General features: G+C 48.9%; 1 protein-coding gene across 1 annotated transcript; it reads left to right on the top strand.

Moving 5' to 3' along the window:
- Window positions 1-1,719, top strand: LOC133903314 (protein PHOSPHATE-INDUCED 1 homolog). Its single transcript, XM_062344626.1, has one exon. It carries the CDS (start codon window positions 530-532, stop codon window positions 1,511-1,513), a length of 984 nt encoding a protein of 327 aa, XP_062200610.1. The 5' UTR covers window positions 1-529; the 3' UTR covers window positions 1,514-1,719.
- The last annotated feature ends 16,815 nt before the right edge of the window (window positions 1,720-18,534 follow it).

The raw sequence follows: 18,534 nt of genomic DNA, 5'->3' as shown, positions 1-18,534 counted from the left end.
ATTATAAGTAGACATCCTGTAACAATGCATCGCACAAGCTGCAGTTGCTTCAATGTTGGCTCAGCAATCAATGGGCTTGGAAGACATTCTCTAGAAAGATAGGTCAGCCCATGGTCACATTTTTCTTAGGAATCAGCTTTGCCGCTCTTCCAGTCCGATCAGAGCCTACTTAAAACAAAATTGGAAAACACCAAATTTGCACCACGAAGCAAAGAAGCGATTCGCTATCAAGTATCAATACATGCAGGTACAATAACAATACCGATCTAGTATATATGCAGGTCATGCGTGCATACGTGCTCAGACATATAGACTAGCATGCCTCCCAAGCAACTCCAACTCAGAGATTGTATGCAGCCTATGCACGCACAGATGCACGCCGAGTATCATTCCATGCATGCATGCCTTGCTTCCCCGCTCATGCAAGCAACAAGGATACTAAGCACATCACATCACCCATATATATCTACGAACTTACTAGCTGCATCGTCACAATCTCTGAAGCTTAATCTCAACTGCATTTCGTCACATGGCGTGCGGCTCTGCGACCATGAAGAAGCTAAGGCAATGCGCCGGCTGCGGTCTTCTCCTCGCGCTGCTGGTCAGCTTCGCGCGCCCGTGCCACTCCCTCTACCACCCCACGCCACCCGTCGTGGCCTACCACCACGGCGCGGTGCTGGACGGCGCCGTTCCAGTCTCCGTCCTCTACTACGGCACCTTCTCGCCGCACCAGAAGGCGATTGTGGCCGACTTCTTGCTCTCCCTCTCCCCGCGTGGCAGCCGTCAAAACCGCTTCGGCGTGCCGGGGCCGGCGCCGCCGCCATCGGTGGCGCAGTGGTGGGAGACGGTAGACCGGTACGTTCGCAAGGCCGGCAGGGAGCCGCCGCGGGTGCTGCTGGCCAGCCAGGTGAGCGACGAGGCGTGCTCGCTGGGTAAGTACCTCTCGCGGGCCCAGGTCGAGCACCTGGCGGCGCGGCTCGGCGTGGCGCCCGGAGGCGTGGCCGTCGTGCTCACAGCCGCCGACGTCGCCGTGGAGGGGTTCTGCAGCAGCGCGTGCGGGGCGCACGGCGCGTCCGCTCCGGGGGCCGCCGGGCACGTGTGGGTTGGCAACGCGGCCGTGCAGTGCCCGGGGCGGTGCGCGTGGCCGTTCCACACCGCGGAGGGCTTCGCCTACGGCCCAGGGCAACGGCGCGGGCGCGACGAGACGCTACGCGCGCCGAACGGCGACTTCAGCGTGGACGGCATGGTGATCAACCTGGCGGAGCTGCTGGCCGGCGCGGTGACAAACCCGTACGGGCACGGGTACTTCCAGGGCGACCCCAGCGCGCCGGTGGAGGTGGCGGCTGCGTGCCCGGGAGTCTACGGCCGCGGCGCGTACCCGGGGTACCCCGGCGCGGTGAGGCTGGACACGGCCACCGGCGCGGGGTACAACGTAGTGGGCAGGAACGGGAGGAAGTACCTCGTGCCGGCGCTGGTCGACCCCGACAACTACTCCTGCATCATCATGGCGTAACCGCGCGAGTCGTCCATCAGCTGAGGCTCGTTTGATTTGTACGCGCTTGCGACATGCGTGAATTAGGAGTTGGGGCTTCAAATGCTTGCTTGCTGCTAGCGCTTTATTGCTGGTATATATACGATCTGGTGCTGAATGTAATTTGATCACCACTGATTTTATAAGGACTTGTATGTATTTACCATGAATAAAATTGTGCACCTAAATGACTCTGAAAGGAATGTTCTTTGGCGTGTAGGCATCAATCACAACGGTTGTCGCGTGTGTGTTGTGCCATATACGTAACATAGTATAGTCGGGAGTAACTAGTGTTCGCATGCCCGTTAGAAAGTTCCCCAGATTAATAGGCTCTTGCACAACACTATTGAACAACACACGCAACACTTGAAATCAACATGTGCAACGAGAAAATTCCTTACATGTCACTGAAACTTATATTTTTTTCCAGTATACCATTCTAAAAATATAAAAAAACCACCATTAGTTTAGTTGGTCTTGCCCTTCTATACTATTTCTGACTAAGGATGCAAGCGAGGCGGATTGCGGCTGCCCACCCCATTTCCGCATTAGCTACCGACGTCACGCGGGCACAAGCGGCAACCCACATGCCACGATGGAGTTTTTGCAGGCTTCTATATATATGTGGATGCTAGGAGAGGAAAGAAAGATATGGACCATTTCAGTAGCATGACATCGAGGATTAATTCTTTCATACCCAATGCTATGAACACTTCAAGATTGGAATATTCAAAAAATTATTTTAAACTTACAATAATGGATTACAAGGGTAACTCCATTACAACCAATTTTTCATAAACTTAAACAGCAGAATAAGAATATAAAAGGATCAAAGGAAAGGAAAAGGAACCACAGCTCTCGACAGTCCTTCCAGGCTATGTTTCAATTGCACATCACCAAAATTCAGTTCTCAAGGACTTAATTGCTTTGTCTGCACATATTTCAGACTATTCTGCACATGAGATTCAAGTATTCAAAAGTTGATGAGTTACAAAATAGCAACCAACAACAACTAGTCCACGGATACATATTTTGAGATCCCATAGAACAAGTAAATATATTGGAACAATATCTCTGGTACCACTTCCAGAGTTATATATTGGGCAATTATATAACACTTAGAGGAATCAGACTATCTTGATTATCAGAGAAACTAATATTCTAGGCTACTTATACCACTTCATTCCACATCTCAACTAGTCTATTAGCACTTCATCAGAGAAACCTCTAGATTCTAAAATTTCTTCTAAACAAATCCTAATTTACCCTATCATACAATGTTGAATTTGACTCAAGTAGTAAACATGTTGGACTGGACATTGAAGTACTCTTTTCTCCTCAAAATCCCACAAATAAATGTAAACGGAAGGAGAAGACTAACAAAATTACTGAGGATTGCAGCACCAAAAAGTCAAATTTATCCCAAAAATATAATAGTAAGAGGCTAAAATCTTCCAAGGCAACTTCTGATAAAGAATCAAGCATCAAGAAATTCATGAGCAAATACGCCACCACGTCATTCTTGAATGACTCAGCTAAGAGAAAATCACCAGGTTTTCTTTCAGACTAAACATGGATGGAGGAATACTAGTGAATAAAAACAGTCCATCACGGCGCCACGGCGGAAGCAGCAGGAGTAACCAGGGACAGGGATAACACTGGAAATCAAGATCAACAATAGACTAACCAGGGATGGGGAGACTGTCGAGGCAGAGGCAACAGGAGGAGGACCAGAATGGCAGAGGAGCCCGCAATCATGCACGAGATCGGAGGGCGCGCTGATGATGCGAGTGCCAACAGATGTAGATAAAGCCGCTGACGAGCAGCAACCATGAAGCGTGAGTTGACGAGGGGGTTTGCAGTGGAGGGAGCGTGGATGATGAGGGTGGGGGTGGACGCGCCAGCAACAGATCATCATCTTAGTTGCGGGCTTTGCGGTGCAGCTAGGTCACACGGGTTGACCGCGTAGAGCCGCTCTAGTTTTATGGGCCGATTTGTGACACTATGCGGGCTTGCAGTGCAGGCCAGCCCAGCAGGTTCTCAGCACAACCCGCCCCACTTGCAGGCCTATTTCTGACCGAAAACCATTTACTGAGATGTGTAAAAACCATTATGCCTTTGCTCCTTTCTTCTTCTTGCGAGGAGTTGAAGGGGGTGGAAGAGGCGGCGGCGAACAACGCGTAGGTCCTTGCCTCCTCCGATTTTGGGAACACGCTGCAGCTGACGGGAGAAGGGCTTGAGCGGGCACTACCGGCCATAGCTCTGGTGCTGGGGCTACGGGAAGGTGGCTTTGCGTGGGTGGCTCCCACAAGGACGAATCGGCACCGAACTCTATCCACGGTGGCGAGCTTGCAACCCGGTCGGCGGAGTATCCGCGCGTGCTTGTCGCAGAGGCTTGTTTACCGCGATGTGGCCATCGCGGTTGATGGGTGAGGTGCCCGGTTGCGCAGTGGACGAAGCAGGTCAGCTGCGGCAGCTCGCAGTGACAGAGGAAACAAGATTTGAGTTGTGGATATGTTCTCCATCGATTTGATTTGTGTCCAAGCTGATGTGATGCGTGCTTTATATGTGATTCGTGCGTGATTGTGGGTTGTTGTCCGTGCTTTGTGGCATTAATTTGTGTTCAAGATGGTTCTTGCTCAAACAGCGTCCAGAGCATTGCGATTTGGCTAGCTAAGCTGATGCACTCATGCACTTCATGGCCGACGTGTGGTACCAGAGGCAGAGGATGGATCATGCTGAAACATGATCCATATCGGAAGGGCAAAATAGCCATTACAATGAAAACTTGATAACATGTGCAAAAGAGACATTAAAATAAAAGTTTCAGTGGCATATAAGAAATTTTCTCCATGTGCAATATAATCCTGAGCGGCTGAGCCAATAAAAAAATCAAACGCCTCAACCATCGAGGGGTCTCAAATACATGATGGGTTTTAGTTGTTTCATTTAGCTCAATGCAAAACGTAAAGGAGCAGATTTTAACTACTGTTGGCGTAATAACATATTTTGTGCCAACAAGTACGGTGAGAGTACACTCACAGAAGTGTACTCAAGGTTGGAGAAAAAGTGAAGAGAGGAACACCAGATATATGATGGTCAAGAAGGATTAGTTCCTTAGTTTGATGTCCAAGGGTCTGTATTTATTAGTGTCATACAGGGGTAAATATACAAATATATTATAGAGATAACGATACAAACCATCACTATCCCATAGGGACCTATGATTAGTCGAATCACTTGGCATGGGTCTAGGTAGGATGTATTTTATTCATAACCAGAAGATATTATCTATCGTGTTAATACAGTAGTGCAAGTGGTCCTAGAGACGTGGTGCCCAGCCCCCTGCCTATTGTGGTGCCGCACTGTCCACAGTTCGGCCATCATTTGCACTTGGGATGTCAGGACGACTCTCACATGCATCGCACTGAATGCCAGTCACTTCCTTACTGTAGGAGGATAGCTGGTGGGTCCCCTATGGTTGATCTTTCTCCAAGATCAGATGGCCCCTCTGAAAGGACAATGATGTCGCCTAGAGGGGGGTGAATAGGCATTTTACAAAAATTCATTCCCTTTTACCGTTGGCCTAAACTTGCAGCGGAATATAAATTAACGGATTTTTCACAAATGAAAAACCTAAATATGCTAGGCTCAACTAGTGCACAATCACACTAAATAAGTATGGAAATTACAATCATAAGGTGACAAAAATTACTCTAATCTAGCGAGAGATATGCAATAAAACTTAAATTGAAAAAGGCTAAAAAACACTGTTCATATGACTGAAATTACTGTTTATCCGGATACTCCGGTGAAGACCGGAGTCTCTGGGTTGTACAGGTCCGGAATCTCCGGTAAAGTCCGGATTCTCCGGATTCTGTACAGAACTGGGCCCGAAACTGAATATAAAGGATCGGTAGAGAGTTCTAGCTCAAACCAAGTGATATCGTGTGTTCCCGGAGATGATTCTAAGTAGATCCATGGAGAACCTACACTCAAATACACACAAACAAGTAGATCGAGCAATATGTACAAAGATTTGAACAAGAACTCAAAAATAAAGAAACAAGGGAGGAGACACAAGATTTGTTTCCCGAAGTTCGGATTCACCACCGTGAATCCTACGTCTCCATTGAGGAAGCTCCAATGAGCCGGGTCTCTTTCAACCGCTTTCCTCGATCCACTCTTGATTTCTTCCCTTGCGGAGGCGAAATCAAGCCCTTCACAAACTTCTGCGGCAACCCACAACCTTGGGTGCTCATCGGCGACGCCTAGTCACCTAGGAGGCTTCACCTTCAAGAGTAACAAACATGACGACAAACTTCTTGCCGAGAACTCAAGTGCTCAAGATTGGATTTTAGCTCACTTGCACTCAATCTTCCAATCTCTCAACCCAACTCACTTTTTTTCTCAAATCACACATTAGATTGGAGTGGGAAGAAGTTCTTTTAGCTCTAGAGGATGTTCTTTTCATGCCCTTGCAGCAGCCCCAAAGGATGGGGTGAGTGGGGTATAAATAGCCCACTTCAAAGAACTAGTCGTTACTGTTCTGACACACCTACCCCGGAGTATCCGGTGAACACCAGAGTATCCGGTCTCAATTCCAAAATGGCGTCAGAACTGTCACAGAACTGTGTCAGAACTAGCCGTTATGCTCTTTTCTGGACTTTACCGGAGTATCCAGCCTACACCGGAGTCTCCGATCGGCACTTAACACAGAAAATAGCCCCGGAGACTTTCCGGAGTCTCCGACCACTCCAGGTATCGGAGTATCCGGACTTCACCGGAGTCTCCGGCCACTCCAGGTATCGGAGTATCCTGACTTCACCGGAGTCTCCGAGAACAGCACAGCTGACCTCCGAAAAACGACGATAACTTTTGATCTCGGAGTCCGATTTCGACGATTTTGGACTCTATGGAAAGCTTATTCAGAGAGCTACACATCCCAACTGAATTAATGACCTAAAACACATAGGATCAAACTATGAACACTCCAAAACCCATTTTGAACACTTCCACACTTTCTGCTTCGGACTCTTAACAAGAAACTCTCACTTTGGGTTTGATTGGGAACTCTTGAGCACGAGACGCGACAATTAGCTCATGTTGCATCCCTCTTAATAGTGCGGCATACCTAGACTCAATTTCAAAGATAAAACACATTTGAACCAATTTGAGCCTTTTGAATACTTTCAAGTACCGCTTCTTACTTTCAAACCTTTGAGGGCTGTCAACTTCCATAAAATCTTCACTCCATCTATTCTTGATTCCTCATGTGATTGATGCGAATCACTCATAGCTTCTCATGGCCTTGCACGGTCCATTGGCGCAAAGCTTCACTCGCTCTTCACCATCGCCTTGGTCCTTCGGCGCCAAGCCATTTGCTTGCCCTTCACCACCGGATGTTCCATCGCAGCCGAGTCTTTCTTGCCCTTCACCGTCTTGCCATAGAAAATCATTTTGTATTCGACATCTTCAGAGAATTCACTTTTTCATATATGGAGTCCACTTTTGTTCTTCACTCTTGGCATATGTGATTTCAATTCAACTTATGCCTTCTTATAGATCCTAACCCCAACCATTCTTAAATACATAGCACACGAGTTAGTCCATAAAACTCTATTAACAAGTCACACCTTTAGTTACTTGATCTCCACAAGTAACTTAGCCTTCAAGCTTATTGCTAATCTTATTGAGCTTCTTCTTCTTCTTATGAGCATCACTAAAATCTCAATGACTTTTGATGCAATTCTTTGAACTCATGGCATTTCTCAAAGAATCCATGCTTCATCATTTATGCATCTCCTATGGAATAACCTAATAGCAATTCTCAATATGATTGTTAGTCCATAGGCATTGTCATCACTTACCCGAGCTTCACCTAGAGCTCATTCATCTTGATGCATTTTCAATCTCCCCATTTGCCTAGAGCTCATGCATATCTCTCATCCATGTATCACCTATGGAACAACCTACTAAAAAACTCAACACCATCGTTAGTCCATAGGTATTGTCATTAATTACCAAAACCACACATAGGGGCTAGATGCACTTTCACCCTCCCTCCAGGTTCCAGAGAGCCTACCCAGGCTTTGGGAAACAAGAGCTTTGGAAGGTCGTGGCTTCAGGGGCGTCGAGGGCTCCGAGAGCCTGGGCTCCGGGAGGATGCGACTTTGGGGGCATCAAGGGCTCTGGGAGCCTAGGGCTTCAGGAGGCTGTGGCTTTGGGGGCATCGAGGTCTCGAGGAGACTAGGGCTCCAAGAGGTTGTGGCTTCGGGGGCATCGAGGGCTCTGAGAGCCTGTGGCTCTCGAGGCATTGAGGGGTCCGGGAGATAAGGGCTCCAGGAGGCTGTGTCTTCGAGGGTGTTGAGGGTCCCTAGAGATGGTCCCTGCCCTCCCTTAGATGACGGCTTCTTCTCCCATCTTGGGGATAGCTTCTGGAGGGACCGACGACCTTCAAAAGCCAGGCTTTCTTCTGTGGAGTTGAAACCCAAGGGTTCCAACGGAGCTCCTAGTGGTGATCTTTTAGTGATATCTACGGGCAGGGGTATTTCCCTCTAACAGTACCCCTTCATTTGCTGACCCGAGGTAAGGAGAGGGTGAGCGGATGTAGAAGGAACTAGCTCTAGCCCGACCCCGTAGTCTGGATATCTCACGTCGTAGCCTCTATCCATATTGGAGTCTTTTGGTGATAACCATGAGCGACGATGTTGGAGCCGGATGGGGACGACGAGGCTCGATGGTGTAGGTGGCACCGAGGCCAAAGGCTGTTGTGATGCTGGTAGAGGCACCATGTTTTTGAGTCCATGCGGAGGCTGGAATGAGCCCTTCAGCTTTTCTAATGGTAGGTCTTCTTGTCACTTGAGCCGTTGTAGCATGGGTCATGCGTAGAGGCAAGATTTTTTCTTTGTCCTCGATGTAAGTACTAATGGCGTGTGAAAATAGCAGTGTGTCTGACTGGGTTATGCATAGTCTCTCTTGGGGCCTTGCGCCCATGACTCTTGCATGTGCCGAAAGGGGCTTGACTCATGAATGTGATGAGACGTGTGCGTGGAAACCCAGAGTGCCACCGTAGGGTGTCGCCATGTGGACATGGGTCAACTGGGGTATGGTCACAAGCCCTTCAGGAGAGTAATTGGAATTACCATGAATCGATGCCCCTGGCGATTCCATTTCCTTTCCCATGCGCGTGCAACTAGCTAGCCCAACTATAAAGTCAGGGTTTGCTCTGTTGATTCATCACCATTTATGTAGGTGAGCGGTTCTCCTTGAGTTAGCATGGAATCTTCTTCCTACTCATCGTTGGAGATGCCGATGTTCTTGACGGTGAGGTCACCCTTAGTTCCGGTGCCGGTGTTTGCAGGATTAGAGCCGGTATCCATTGTACTCCCCTCCTTGCAGAGGGGGCTACCGCCCATTGCTCTGTGTCGGTCTCCGATCCAAGCGGTTGCTCCAGCTGAGACCATCGACATCTCCGATGACGAATAGGAAGTCGACTGGAATTCTCTCGAGAGGAAGATTGATGAGCAGGAGAAGGCAGAGGGAAAGAAGGAGGCGGTCAAGGTGGAGAAGGAAAAGGTTGAGGAGGAGGGAAAGAGAGCAACGGGGGAGCTTGTTCCGTCCTCCTCCTCCTCTGGTGATTCAGGGATCGGCTACTGTATTAGCTTCCATAGTGGTAGGCCGCAGATGAAGTGCATCAGCTGCGACATGTGCCATTGATAGGGCTTGTAGTATCCTTGATCATCACCTTGTACTTTTTCTCCCCCTGGATTGCTCTATTAAGGATTTGTTTTTCGTTCGTCAATGCCCCCTTTGTAAACGTCCTTTGGATGTGCAAATTATTATTTGAGGGTCCTTGGGAACTACTTGATGTCTTTTCGCAGATCGAAATGTGGGCGATCCCCCGAATAGGTGGTCAGATATGAGTTTTATGTGCCTTCAATCCCGAACTACGGTACCTTCTCTGGCCTCTTCGCATGCCGTAGTTGTTTGGCGGCCGGATCAGCGAGCCCTCTTTTTTATCCGAAGCTGGTGCAAACTCTCACTCTAAATTTGTTCCAGATTTCCAACTCACGGCAATCTATCTGGAGCCCTGCAACGGTCACGGGAGGTGAAGCCGATGACTTGAGTGACTGTGTGATGGGCCATAGAGGATTCCATATTAGCCTCTGTGTTACGCAAAGTGGACTTTCACTTAATATTAGTATGTCTTCTCTCGTATTGGTTGGTTTATGCAGCCATGTAGATTGGCTGTTATGCGATACCTTCGATGGATGCCGGAGGTGAAGCTGATGAGTGGAACAAGGGAGGTTGCCCATGACTGCCTCAGCCCTTAGCCATTGTGAGGCTCCAGAGGCAGAGCCATCTGGAGCTTGATGATGATTTGCCGGAGGCAAAGTTGACGAGTGGGCCAAGGGAGGTAGCCTACGACCCCCTCAGCCCTTAGCCACCGTGAGGCTCCAGAGGCAGAGCCATTCGGAGACTGGTGACGATTTGCCGGAGGTAAAGCTGATGAGTAGGCCAAGGGAGGCAAGCTACAACCCCCTATGCCCTTAGCCACCATGAGGCCCCAGAGGTAGAGCCATCTAAAGCATAGCGATGGTTTGCAGGAGGCGAAGCCTACGAGTGGGTTGAGGGAGGCAGCCTACGACCCCCTCGGCCCCTAGCCATTGTGAGGCTCCAAAGGCAGAGCAATTCGGAGGCTGGCGACTGTTTGCCAGAGGTGAAGCCAACTAGTGGGCCGAGGGAGGTAGGCTGTGACCCCCTCGGCCCTTAGTCACCGTGACGCTCTGGAGGTAGAGCCATCCAGAGCATGGCGACAGTTTTCCAGATGCGAAGCCTACGAGTGGGCTGAAGGAGGCAGCCTGCGACTCCCTTGGCCTTTAGCTGCCGTGGGGCCCCAGAGGCATGGCCATCTAGAACATTACAACGGTTTGCTGGAGGCAAAGCCAACGAGTGGGTCGAGGGAGGCAGCCCGCAACCCCCTCGGCCCTTAGCCGCTGCGAGGCTCTGGAGGTAGAGCCATCCGGAGTATGACGATGTTTTTCTAGAAGCGAAGCCAATGAGTGGGTCAAGGGAGGCAGCCTACGACCCCCTCGACCCTTAGCCGCTACAAGGCTCCAGAAGTAGAGCCATCTAGGTTTTACTATCTACTAGTTTCACCTGGCAGTTATCGACTGTAAGGGCTTTCAACATCTAGGCTTGCTACCTTCTATGTGCGCTGATCTTACTGTATGAAAGATTAGTCAGCTAGGCAAGCTATTACTAGGGGGTTATAGGTGTAACTTTGCCAAAATAAGGTCTCCTTGGCGGAGTCAGAGGCCCGGAGACCCTCATAGCTTGTAGCGGAGGAAGGGCTGATCCTTCCGGCCTATGAAGCCTCCGGAGCCCATTAGGCTCCGGAGGCCTAGGTTAGCCCCTAGAGGATTTTGGCTTGCAGACCTCCAGAGGGCCCCAGACCCTCCTGCCAGGGCCCAGCATCCTTTTACCATGACTGACTCTACCCTCGCTGACCCTAACATTGGAAGGATCATTGAGGGCTCTGATCAGCTGGAGTTTAGGCTGCCCTCCCCCCCATGTGGGAGACCAGTTGGGCTCCACTGAGGTTAGGCTGTTGGTGTGTCTCAGTCCTCATTGCTGGGGTATGGTATCGACGGTGGAGCCAGAGGTGGCATAGCTGGCTGAGGGGGGCTCAAGGAGGCCCGAAGACCTAACTTGTAGCTTGCTCTAGTTTCATGACCCTTGGGTCACCCGTTATCGGCTTTTCCCACTGTCAAGTGTCCTGCCTGTCTCTCGAGGTATTCCTCTTGGAAAAAAGTGAGGGTTCGGCAACCATTTGTGTTGTGGCCATGTCTGACTCCATGTAAAATAAATTGGTACCCCTCTGGTGGTGCCAGAGCCTATGGTTGGCATCGTGGGTGCTAGCAGGGGCTGCGTGTACCAGAGCTCGTGGTGCCCCCGGGTCCCTTTTCCACTAGGGGAGGCTGATGCGACTGCCAGGCGACCAAGCCCCTGGAGCCGGAGTGGTCTTGGCTATGTCTTCAAGATCGTTCGCGGAGGCTATGCCTTCAAGATGGCAGAGGGTTTTTTAAGACATGTTTTTAAGACATCTTCGTGTGCGAGGGTTTTAATACATGTTTTTAAAACATCTTCGTGTACGGAGGTTTTAACACATGTTTTTAAGAGCTCTTTGCTACTGAGGCTATGCCTTCAGGCGCAGAGGTTTTTAAGATATATCCATGTGCGGAGGTTTTTGATTGCTTTGCGCAATTTGAGTAAAGGTGTGACTTAAGTTTTACTGTCTATTGTTTGAACAGAGATATAACTTAAGTTTAATAGTCTACATTTGTCAGCGAATAGCTAGTTGCAACATAAGTTATGACTAGGTCGAACGGCTATTCTTAGCACATGCCAAACTTAGGTATAACTTAATTATTGTTGTTTTAATGTTGTCTGCGAACAGATAGTTTCCAGTAGAATGCCATGTAAAGGTCAAATGTAAATAGTGAGTACGATCTTCATGACTACTCGTTGAAAGCCATATATGCTGAGAGCTTAGTCTGGCTTTTAGCATATTTAAAAAGGGGCTGCATGGATACGTGTAGAGGCCGTAGAAATGGTCTGAAGCCATAGTGGTTTGTGGTTGGCGGCAGGCCGAGGCCTGGCTCGGAGCCATAGAGGCTAGGCTTTGCGACCTCTATGGAGGTAGCCCGCGGGCCTCACACCCATGGTGGCTAGCACCCCATGATGAGCACCAGCCACGAGTTGTTGGTGGCACACCATAGGCGCGCACCACCCATCAGGATCCGAATGTTCCTGGACAGCCGATAGGGTCATTGTATACATAGGGAGTGTACCATGACATCACCTCCTCCTTTCCTGGAAGTACCATGCCTCAAGCCCCAATATCACCGCCAACGTGGCGGATAGCCTGGCGAACCCGGGAAGGTCAGTGAAGGCGGTCCACGTGAACTTGGTCCACATGTGCCTGTACGTTGGGCTCCTTACGATGTAAGTGCATTGGGCAGCGACCAAGATCCACTATGCCAGGCTAAGCATGAATGTCGCCCCGAGCAGGAGGAGGAGCGGCCTCGAGAAGGCATGCATGACGACGAGCGGCATGTTGGTAGCCATGAGCAGCACCGTGGAGCACTGCAAGAATATGCCCAGCACCTCGTACTTATCTGTGCCGTACGCCTGTCCACACAATGTTTCCACCACGCTGCTCATCTGCAGCATGAGGCAGTAGGCGAAGACCAGCATGTTGTTGCTGCCAAGGGAGGCAGTGACGAGCTGGATGTTCTGAGTTGGCCACGAAAAATCTGTGCTGCTGATGGCATGACAATGATGCGCATGTACACCACCACGACCGGCGCACGCCATCAACCAAAGCTCCAGCACCGCCACCAACACCGTGTATCATGGCCACAGCTCCTCCGAGCAGTTGCCGAAGAGCGGTGCCTCTAGCTGCCTGTTAGCCATGCCGGTGCAGGTGTGGTCAGCTGATCTTTTGTCCTACCCCAGCGCACTGTATGGTGGGCTAGAAGGGGCTTCCGGCTCAGGGGAGGCCTGAGGAAATGGAGGTGAGCCGGAGGAGCTCTGGCTGAGGAGTGGGGAGGCTCTGGTGCAGAGGTACTTTCGTCGTAGATGGGCTCCAGCGTTAGTGTGCTTCGGAGCAGAGGGGCTCTAGCGCAGAGGTTCTCCGGCAGTCGAGGTCTCTGGCATGAACATGCTTCGCTATAGATGGGCTCCGGCAGCAGAGGTACTTTGGTGCGGAGGCTCTCTGGTAGTGGAGGGCTTTGGCATGGACATGCTTCACTGCAGATGGCTCTGGTGGCCAAGGTACTTTGGCTGTAAATGGGCTCTGGTGCGGATGTGCTTCAGTGCGGAGGGTCTCTAGTAGTGGAGGGCTCTGGCATGGATGTGCCTCACTGTAGATGGGCTCTAGCGGAGGAGGTACTTCGGTCATAGATGGGCTCCGTCGTGGGTGTGCCTCAGCACGGAGGCTCTCCGATAGTGGAGGGCTCCAGTGTGGAGGCTCTCCGACAGTGGAGGGCTTCGGCGTGGATGGAGGGGCACGCGGCAGGAGGCCTTGGAGATCGAAGCAGGCGGACTAGAGAGGCGAACAACCAGAGGCCATGGAGAATGGAGGCCACCTCAATCAGAGGGGCATGCGCGGCGAAGGCCATGGAGACCTGAGGCCACTTTGGAAGGAGGGGCATGCATGCAAGAGGTCATGGAGACCATAGGGCACTCCGAAAGGAGGGGCGTGCACGTTGGAGATCATGGAGACTGGAGGAGTCTTGGCTGAAGGCTCAAAAGAGTGTGGAGGCACAGCGAGAGGTCTGGCCATGGAGCACGGCAGGATTGGAGGGTCCGGCCCAGTGAGGCTTCGTTCGTGGAGACACGGAGAGAGAACGGAGGCCTCTCTTTGCACATAATCTAGGGGGTTAGAGTGGTGGCACGCCATATGGTTGGAAGGTTGCCTCCGAAGCGGAGGTGGTCTGAACATGCGATGAATCAAAGTGTCGGCATGGAGCCACACTGGAAGGGGCCTCGACTGCGAATTATAGATGTAGCAAAAGCTTGCCTCCGCTTGTGGTGCTTGAACCACTGTATGCACATCCAAACAGTAGGTGTCTATATGGGTTAGTCTAGAAAAGATATACCAGAGTAGAATAATCTATAGGACATTTGCAGGTTGGATGACTTCATGTGTATGTCAGCAAAGGTTATCCTTATTGGTGCATATTTAGGACATATACAGTCGATAAAGGAGTCGTGAGCGGCTCCACTAGGGAGTAGCACACCATAATAAATGTGGCACCTTTTTTGACCGACATCCTATATCTATCTACTCCCTTCACTTATTTAATCTTTTTTACTAGCTACTTGCTCTACCTCTGCTACTACCTGCATGGTAGTAGCTATAGCCTTATTATCTAAATGGGTCTGCTTCCTTTTTGTCATTTTTCCATCCTGGGTGTAGCCCTTTGTGCTAATAAACAAATTCTGACGCCCCAAGGATAATAGTAACTAGGTGTAGTGAACACCTGCCCAAAGATAAGCATGTTAGTAGACAGACATGTGGGTTCCACCAAAGTCAAGAGCTATTCTCTAGAGCCATCCACATGCACCTTCTGACATAGACCATAAACTATGGGCACTTTGTACGTGCACGGTGAGTAAATATATTACTATCTCCCACACCACGAGAACAAATATCCCTAGGTCATGGTGTGAACACGAAAGCTTTAGTCAAGTGTTGCGGTGCCATGCCCTGATGTGGACTTTGCATGTGTTGGGAGCCCACGCCGAGTGGATAGGGCCTGCCCCCTAACATGCTAGTGATTTACACTCATCCGTGGAAAAGCAACTAGCTCTACTCTATTTGTCCATTTATTGCTTCTGAGGTTCATGCACACTCACCTTCGCATGAAGGTACGCACGCGCGTATATACGAGATAATGGTCAGCCTCCTCAATCTGTAAGCTTACGTGCTACTAATCAATGAGCCGCGTGACCAAAGTTGCCTCCACATAGTGTACGAAAAACAATAGGGGATGCCCAGTGAGGGGCCTCCCCAACCTACCACAGATGGTGAAGGGTCCAATGGGAGACGACACACTGGTACGCGTAGACCCGTGATATTGCGGCCTCCCTATACTCGCTGCCGAGGCCGTGAAGGGCGGCGGGATTGCTCGTGCAGAACCAAACGACCACTGCCCTTCGTGTGTGCAATCTAGCACACCAAGCTATGCAGTATTCAATTCTGAGCATGAGTATTTCAAGGGTGTTAGATTTTCCAATCGTGCTTGCTTATCATGCTCTTAACTTCTCTCCTCTCATGGCTTCTTGTGTCGTTCCCCACAGACAGTGTGTTGTTGGAGCAAGAAAGTGTGCCCCAAACAGGTACGGCGAGAGCCTTGCTCATAAGAGGACGCTCAAGCTTGGAGCTGAACAGTGAGTCGAGAGGATAAAATGAGAGAGAAATGAAGCTAGTGTTATGGGGAAAACATCTGGCTCTCCCTCTCTAGCTCTTTAAGGGCTTATTTATAGAGAGAAGAGGCAGGGGAAATTACCAGCCTACCCCTAAGATATTATGTTACAATCTTGTACATAGAGGGGTATTTTGAGTATTTTACCTCTTTACATACCACGTGGTGGTTCTGATACTACGATATCTATGGTAATACCACAGTGCATCGTCTAAATATCTCTAGGCTAAGGTGTTCCCCCATCATGTGCCGAAAGAGATCAATACCGATGCGAAGAAGCAAGATCACTTTATGGACGGTCTCTCCTCCAAAATGCAAGACCGTCTATCGGCTCATGAGTTTGCCGACTTCAACAAGTTAGTGAGCACCTCCCTAATAGTCAAACACAAGATGAAGATCCACCAGGAGGAAAAGAAACACAAGAGAGTCCTGATACCTTATGTAGGTGGGAACTCTCAATGTCCGTGTATGGAGAATCATCGTCCTCCACCTAATGTTTCGATTTTGGCTATTCCACAGCCAATGTGGGTGATGCGATATCCGCACCCCTCATAACAAGGACAAAATTCAAGACTTACCAGATCCCAAGGGAGTGTGATTGGTGGCCTCGGAGGCCCATGCTTCAACTGTGGGCGTATCAGACACTTCACGCGGGATTGTCATTTCCTGAAGCCATGAGTTGTTGTGACTACTTCAAGAATGTCATTACCTGTGCAACCCCCTCATTAAGTCCCTAAGGTTATGCAAGTTCCCAAGCATGGTCATGTCAACTACACCACCGTCGAAGAAGCTCATGAGGTTGCCGATGTATTAATGGGTATGCCACTTGTAAATTCTCATCCCACCATCGTTCTTTTTATTCTAGAGCTTCTCATTCCTTCATAATGAGGAGTTATACTCGGAATCACAAGCTAAAGGTTAGCACTACCCCTGCACCCTATCTCACAGAAGCACCCAGAGCCAACATCCTTACCGATCAATTTATATCCAAGGCATTGATTACTATCAATGAGTTATCCTTTCTAGCAAACCTGCTGGTAATCCATGCTAAGGGGATAGATGTCATTTTGGGAATGAATTTGTTCACTAAAAATAAGGCCATCATTGATTGTGCTCAAAGGACCATCACACTTGATGATATATCTGGCATACAAGTCCATCTAAAGCTTAAGGAAGGTGGTCCTTGTCTTTATGCACTAAGAGGCACCGCAACAATGGATCTCCTAGATATTCCTGTGGTATGCGAGTATCCGAATGTTTTTTTCTAGAAGAATTGTTGAGAATGTCACCCGACCAGGATATTGAATTCATCATTGAGCTCATGCCTGGAACATCTCTGATATCTAAATGACCTTATCGGATGCCTCTCAATGAGTTAGTAGAATTGAAGAAGCAGTTGAAGGAATTGCCGGATAAAGGATTTATCAGCCTGAGCTCCTCACCCTGGGGATTCCCAGTTCTCTTTATCAAGAAGAAGAATGGCACTCTACGGATGTGCGTTGACTATCATCAACTCAATGTTGTCATAGTTAAGAACAAGTATTCTCTTCCTCGAACCGACATATTGTTTGACCAACTGATTGGTGCCTGTTTCTTCTCCAAGATCGACTTGAGGTTAGGCTACCATCAAATCAAGATCCAATTGGAGGACATTCCTAAGATGGATTTCTCTACTTGTTATGGGCTATACGATTATACTGTTATGTCATTTAGTTTAACCAACACACCAGCCCACTTCTTGCACCAGATGAACAAGGTTTTCATGGAAGAGCTGGATTCCTTTGTTGTAATCTTCATCGATGGTATTCTCATCTATTCCAAGACCGAAGAAGAACATGCTAAGCATCTTTGAATTGTTCTTGGACGACTTCGAGATCACCGTCTCTATACCAAGTTTAGCAAATGTGAGTTTTGACTCAAAGAAGTTGCTTTCCTAGGTCATGTCCTATCTGAAAATGGAGTTGTCATTGACTCTAGCAAAGTATGAGATTTCCTCAATTGGGTTCAACCCAAGAGTGTCACCGATATTCGAAGTTTTCTTAGACTTACGAGTTACTACCACCGGTTCATTGAGAACTTCTCCAAAATTTCCAAACCCATGACTGAACTATTAAAGAAGGGAAATAAATTTGATTGGTCAAGAGGATGTGAGGCAGCTTTCCAAACCTTGAAGAATTTACTCATGACCGCTCCCTTTCTTGCTCAACCTGAAATATACAAGGGTTTTGATATCTATTGTGATGCTTCCTGCATAGGCTTTGGATGTGTCCTCATGCAAGAAGGACAAGTTGTTTCCTACGCTTCAAGCCAATTGAAGCGATATGAAGAGAATTATCCAACTCATGGCTTGGAGGTTGTGGCAGTTGTGCACACTCTAAAACTTTGGCGCCACTATATACTAGGCAATCTTTGCCATATCTACACTAATCATAAGAGTCTCAAATACATCTTCACACAAGCTGATCTGAATAAAAGGCAAAGAAGATGGCTTAAACCAATCAAGGATTACGAGTTGGAAGTTCATTATCATCCCGGCAAGGCGAATGTTGTCGCAATGCACTAAGTCGAAAGGCTCAATGCAATTGTCTCTCGCTCCAGCCTGGAGTTACCACGCTTTGTGATGATTTCATAAGGTTGGGGCTCAAGATGGTTCTGGAGGGATTTCTTTTCAATCTGGAAATAAAATCCACCCTCCTCGAACAAGTCAAGGAAGCAAAGGGAAGACACCGGCATGAGAAGAATTCATGATAGGATCAAGGAGGGGGCAAGCTAGATGCTTTAACGTGGATGATTAAAGTACTTGAGCTGAGAAAGAAATTATTAGATGAAGCTCATGAATCATTGTTATCCATCCATCCCAGAAGCATAAAGATGTATCAAGATCTCAAGCAAAGATTCTGGTAGACTCACATGAAATGGGAAATTGCCCGATATGTGTCAGAATGTGATGTCTGTCAACGGGTAAAGATTGAGCATCTCAAACCGGCTGGTATGCTGCAACCATTG

This window comes from Phragmites australis, chromosome 21 (genome assembly GCF_958298935.1).
Source record: "Phragmites australis chromosome 21, lpPhrAust1.1, whole genome shotgun sequence".
Lineage (NCBI taxonomy): Eukaryota > Viridiplantae > Streptophyta > Magnoliopsida > Poales > Poaceae > Phragmites > Phragmites australis.
The sequence above is the reverse complement of the archived record's forward strand: the minus strand, read 5'-3'. Positions and strand labels throughout refer to the sequence as shown.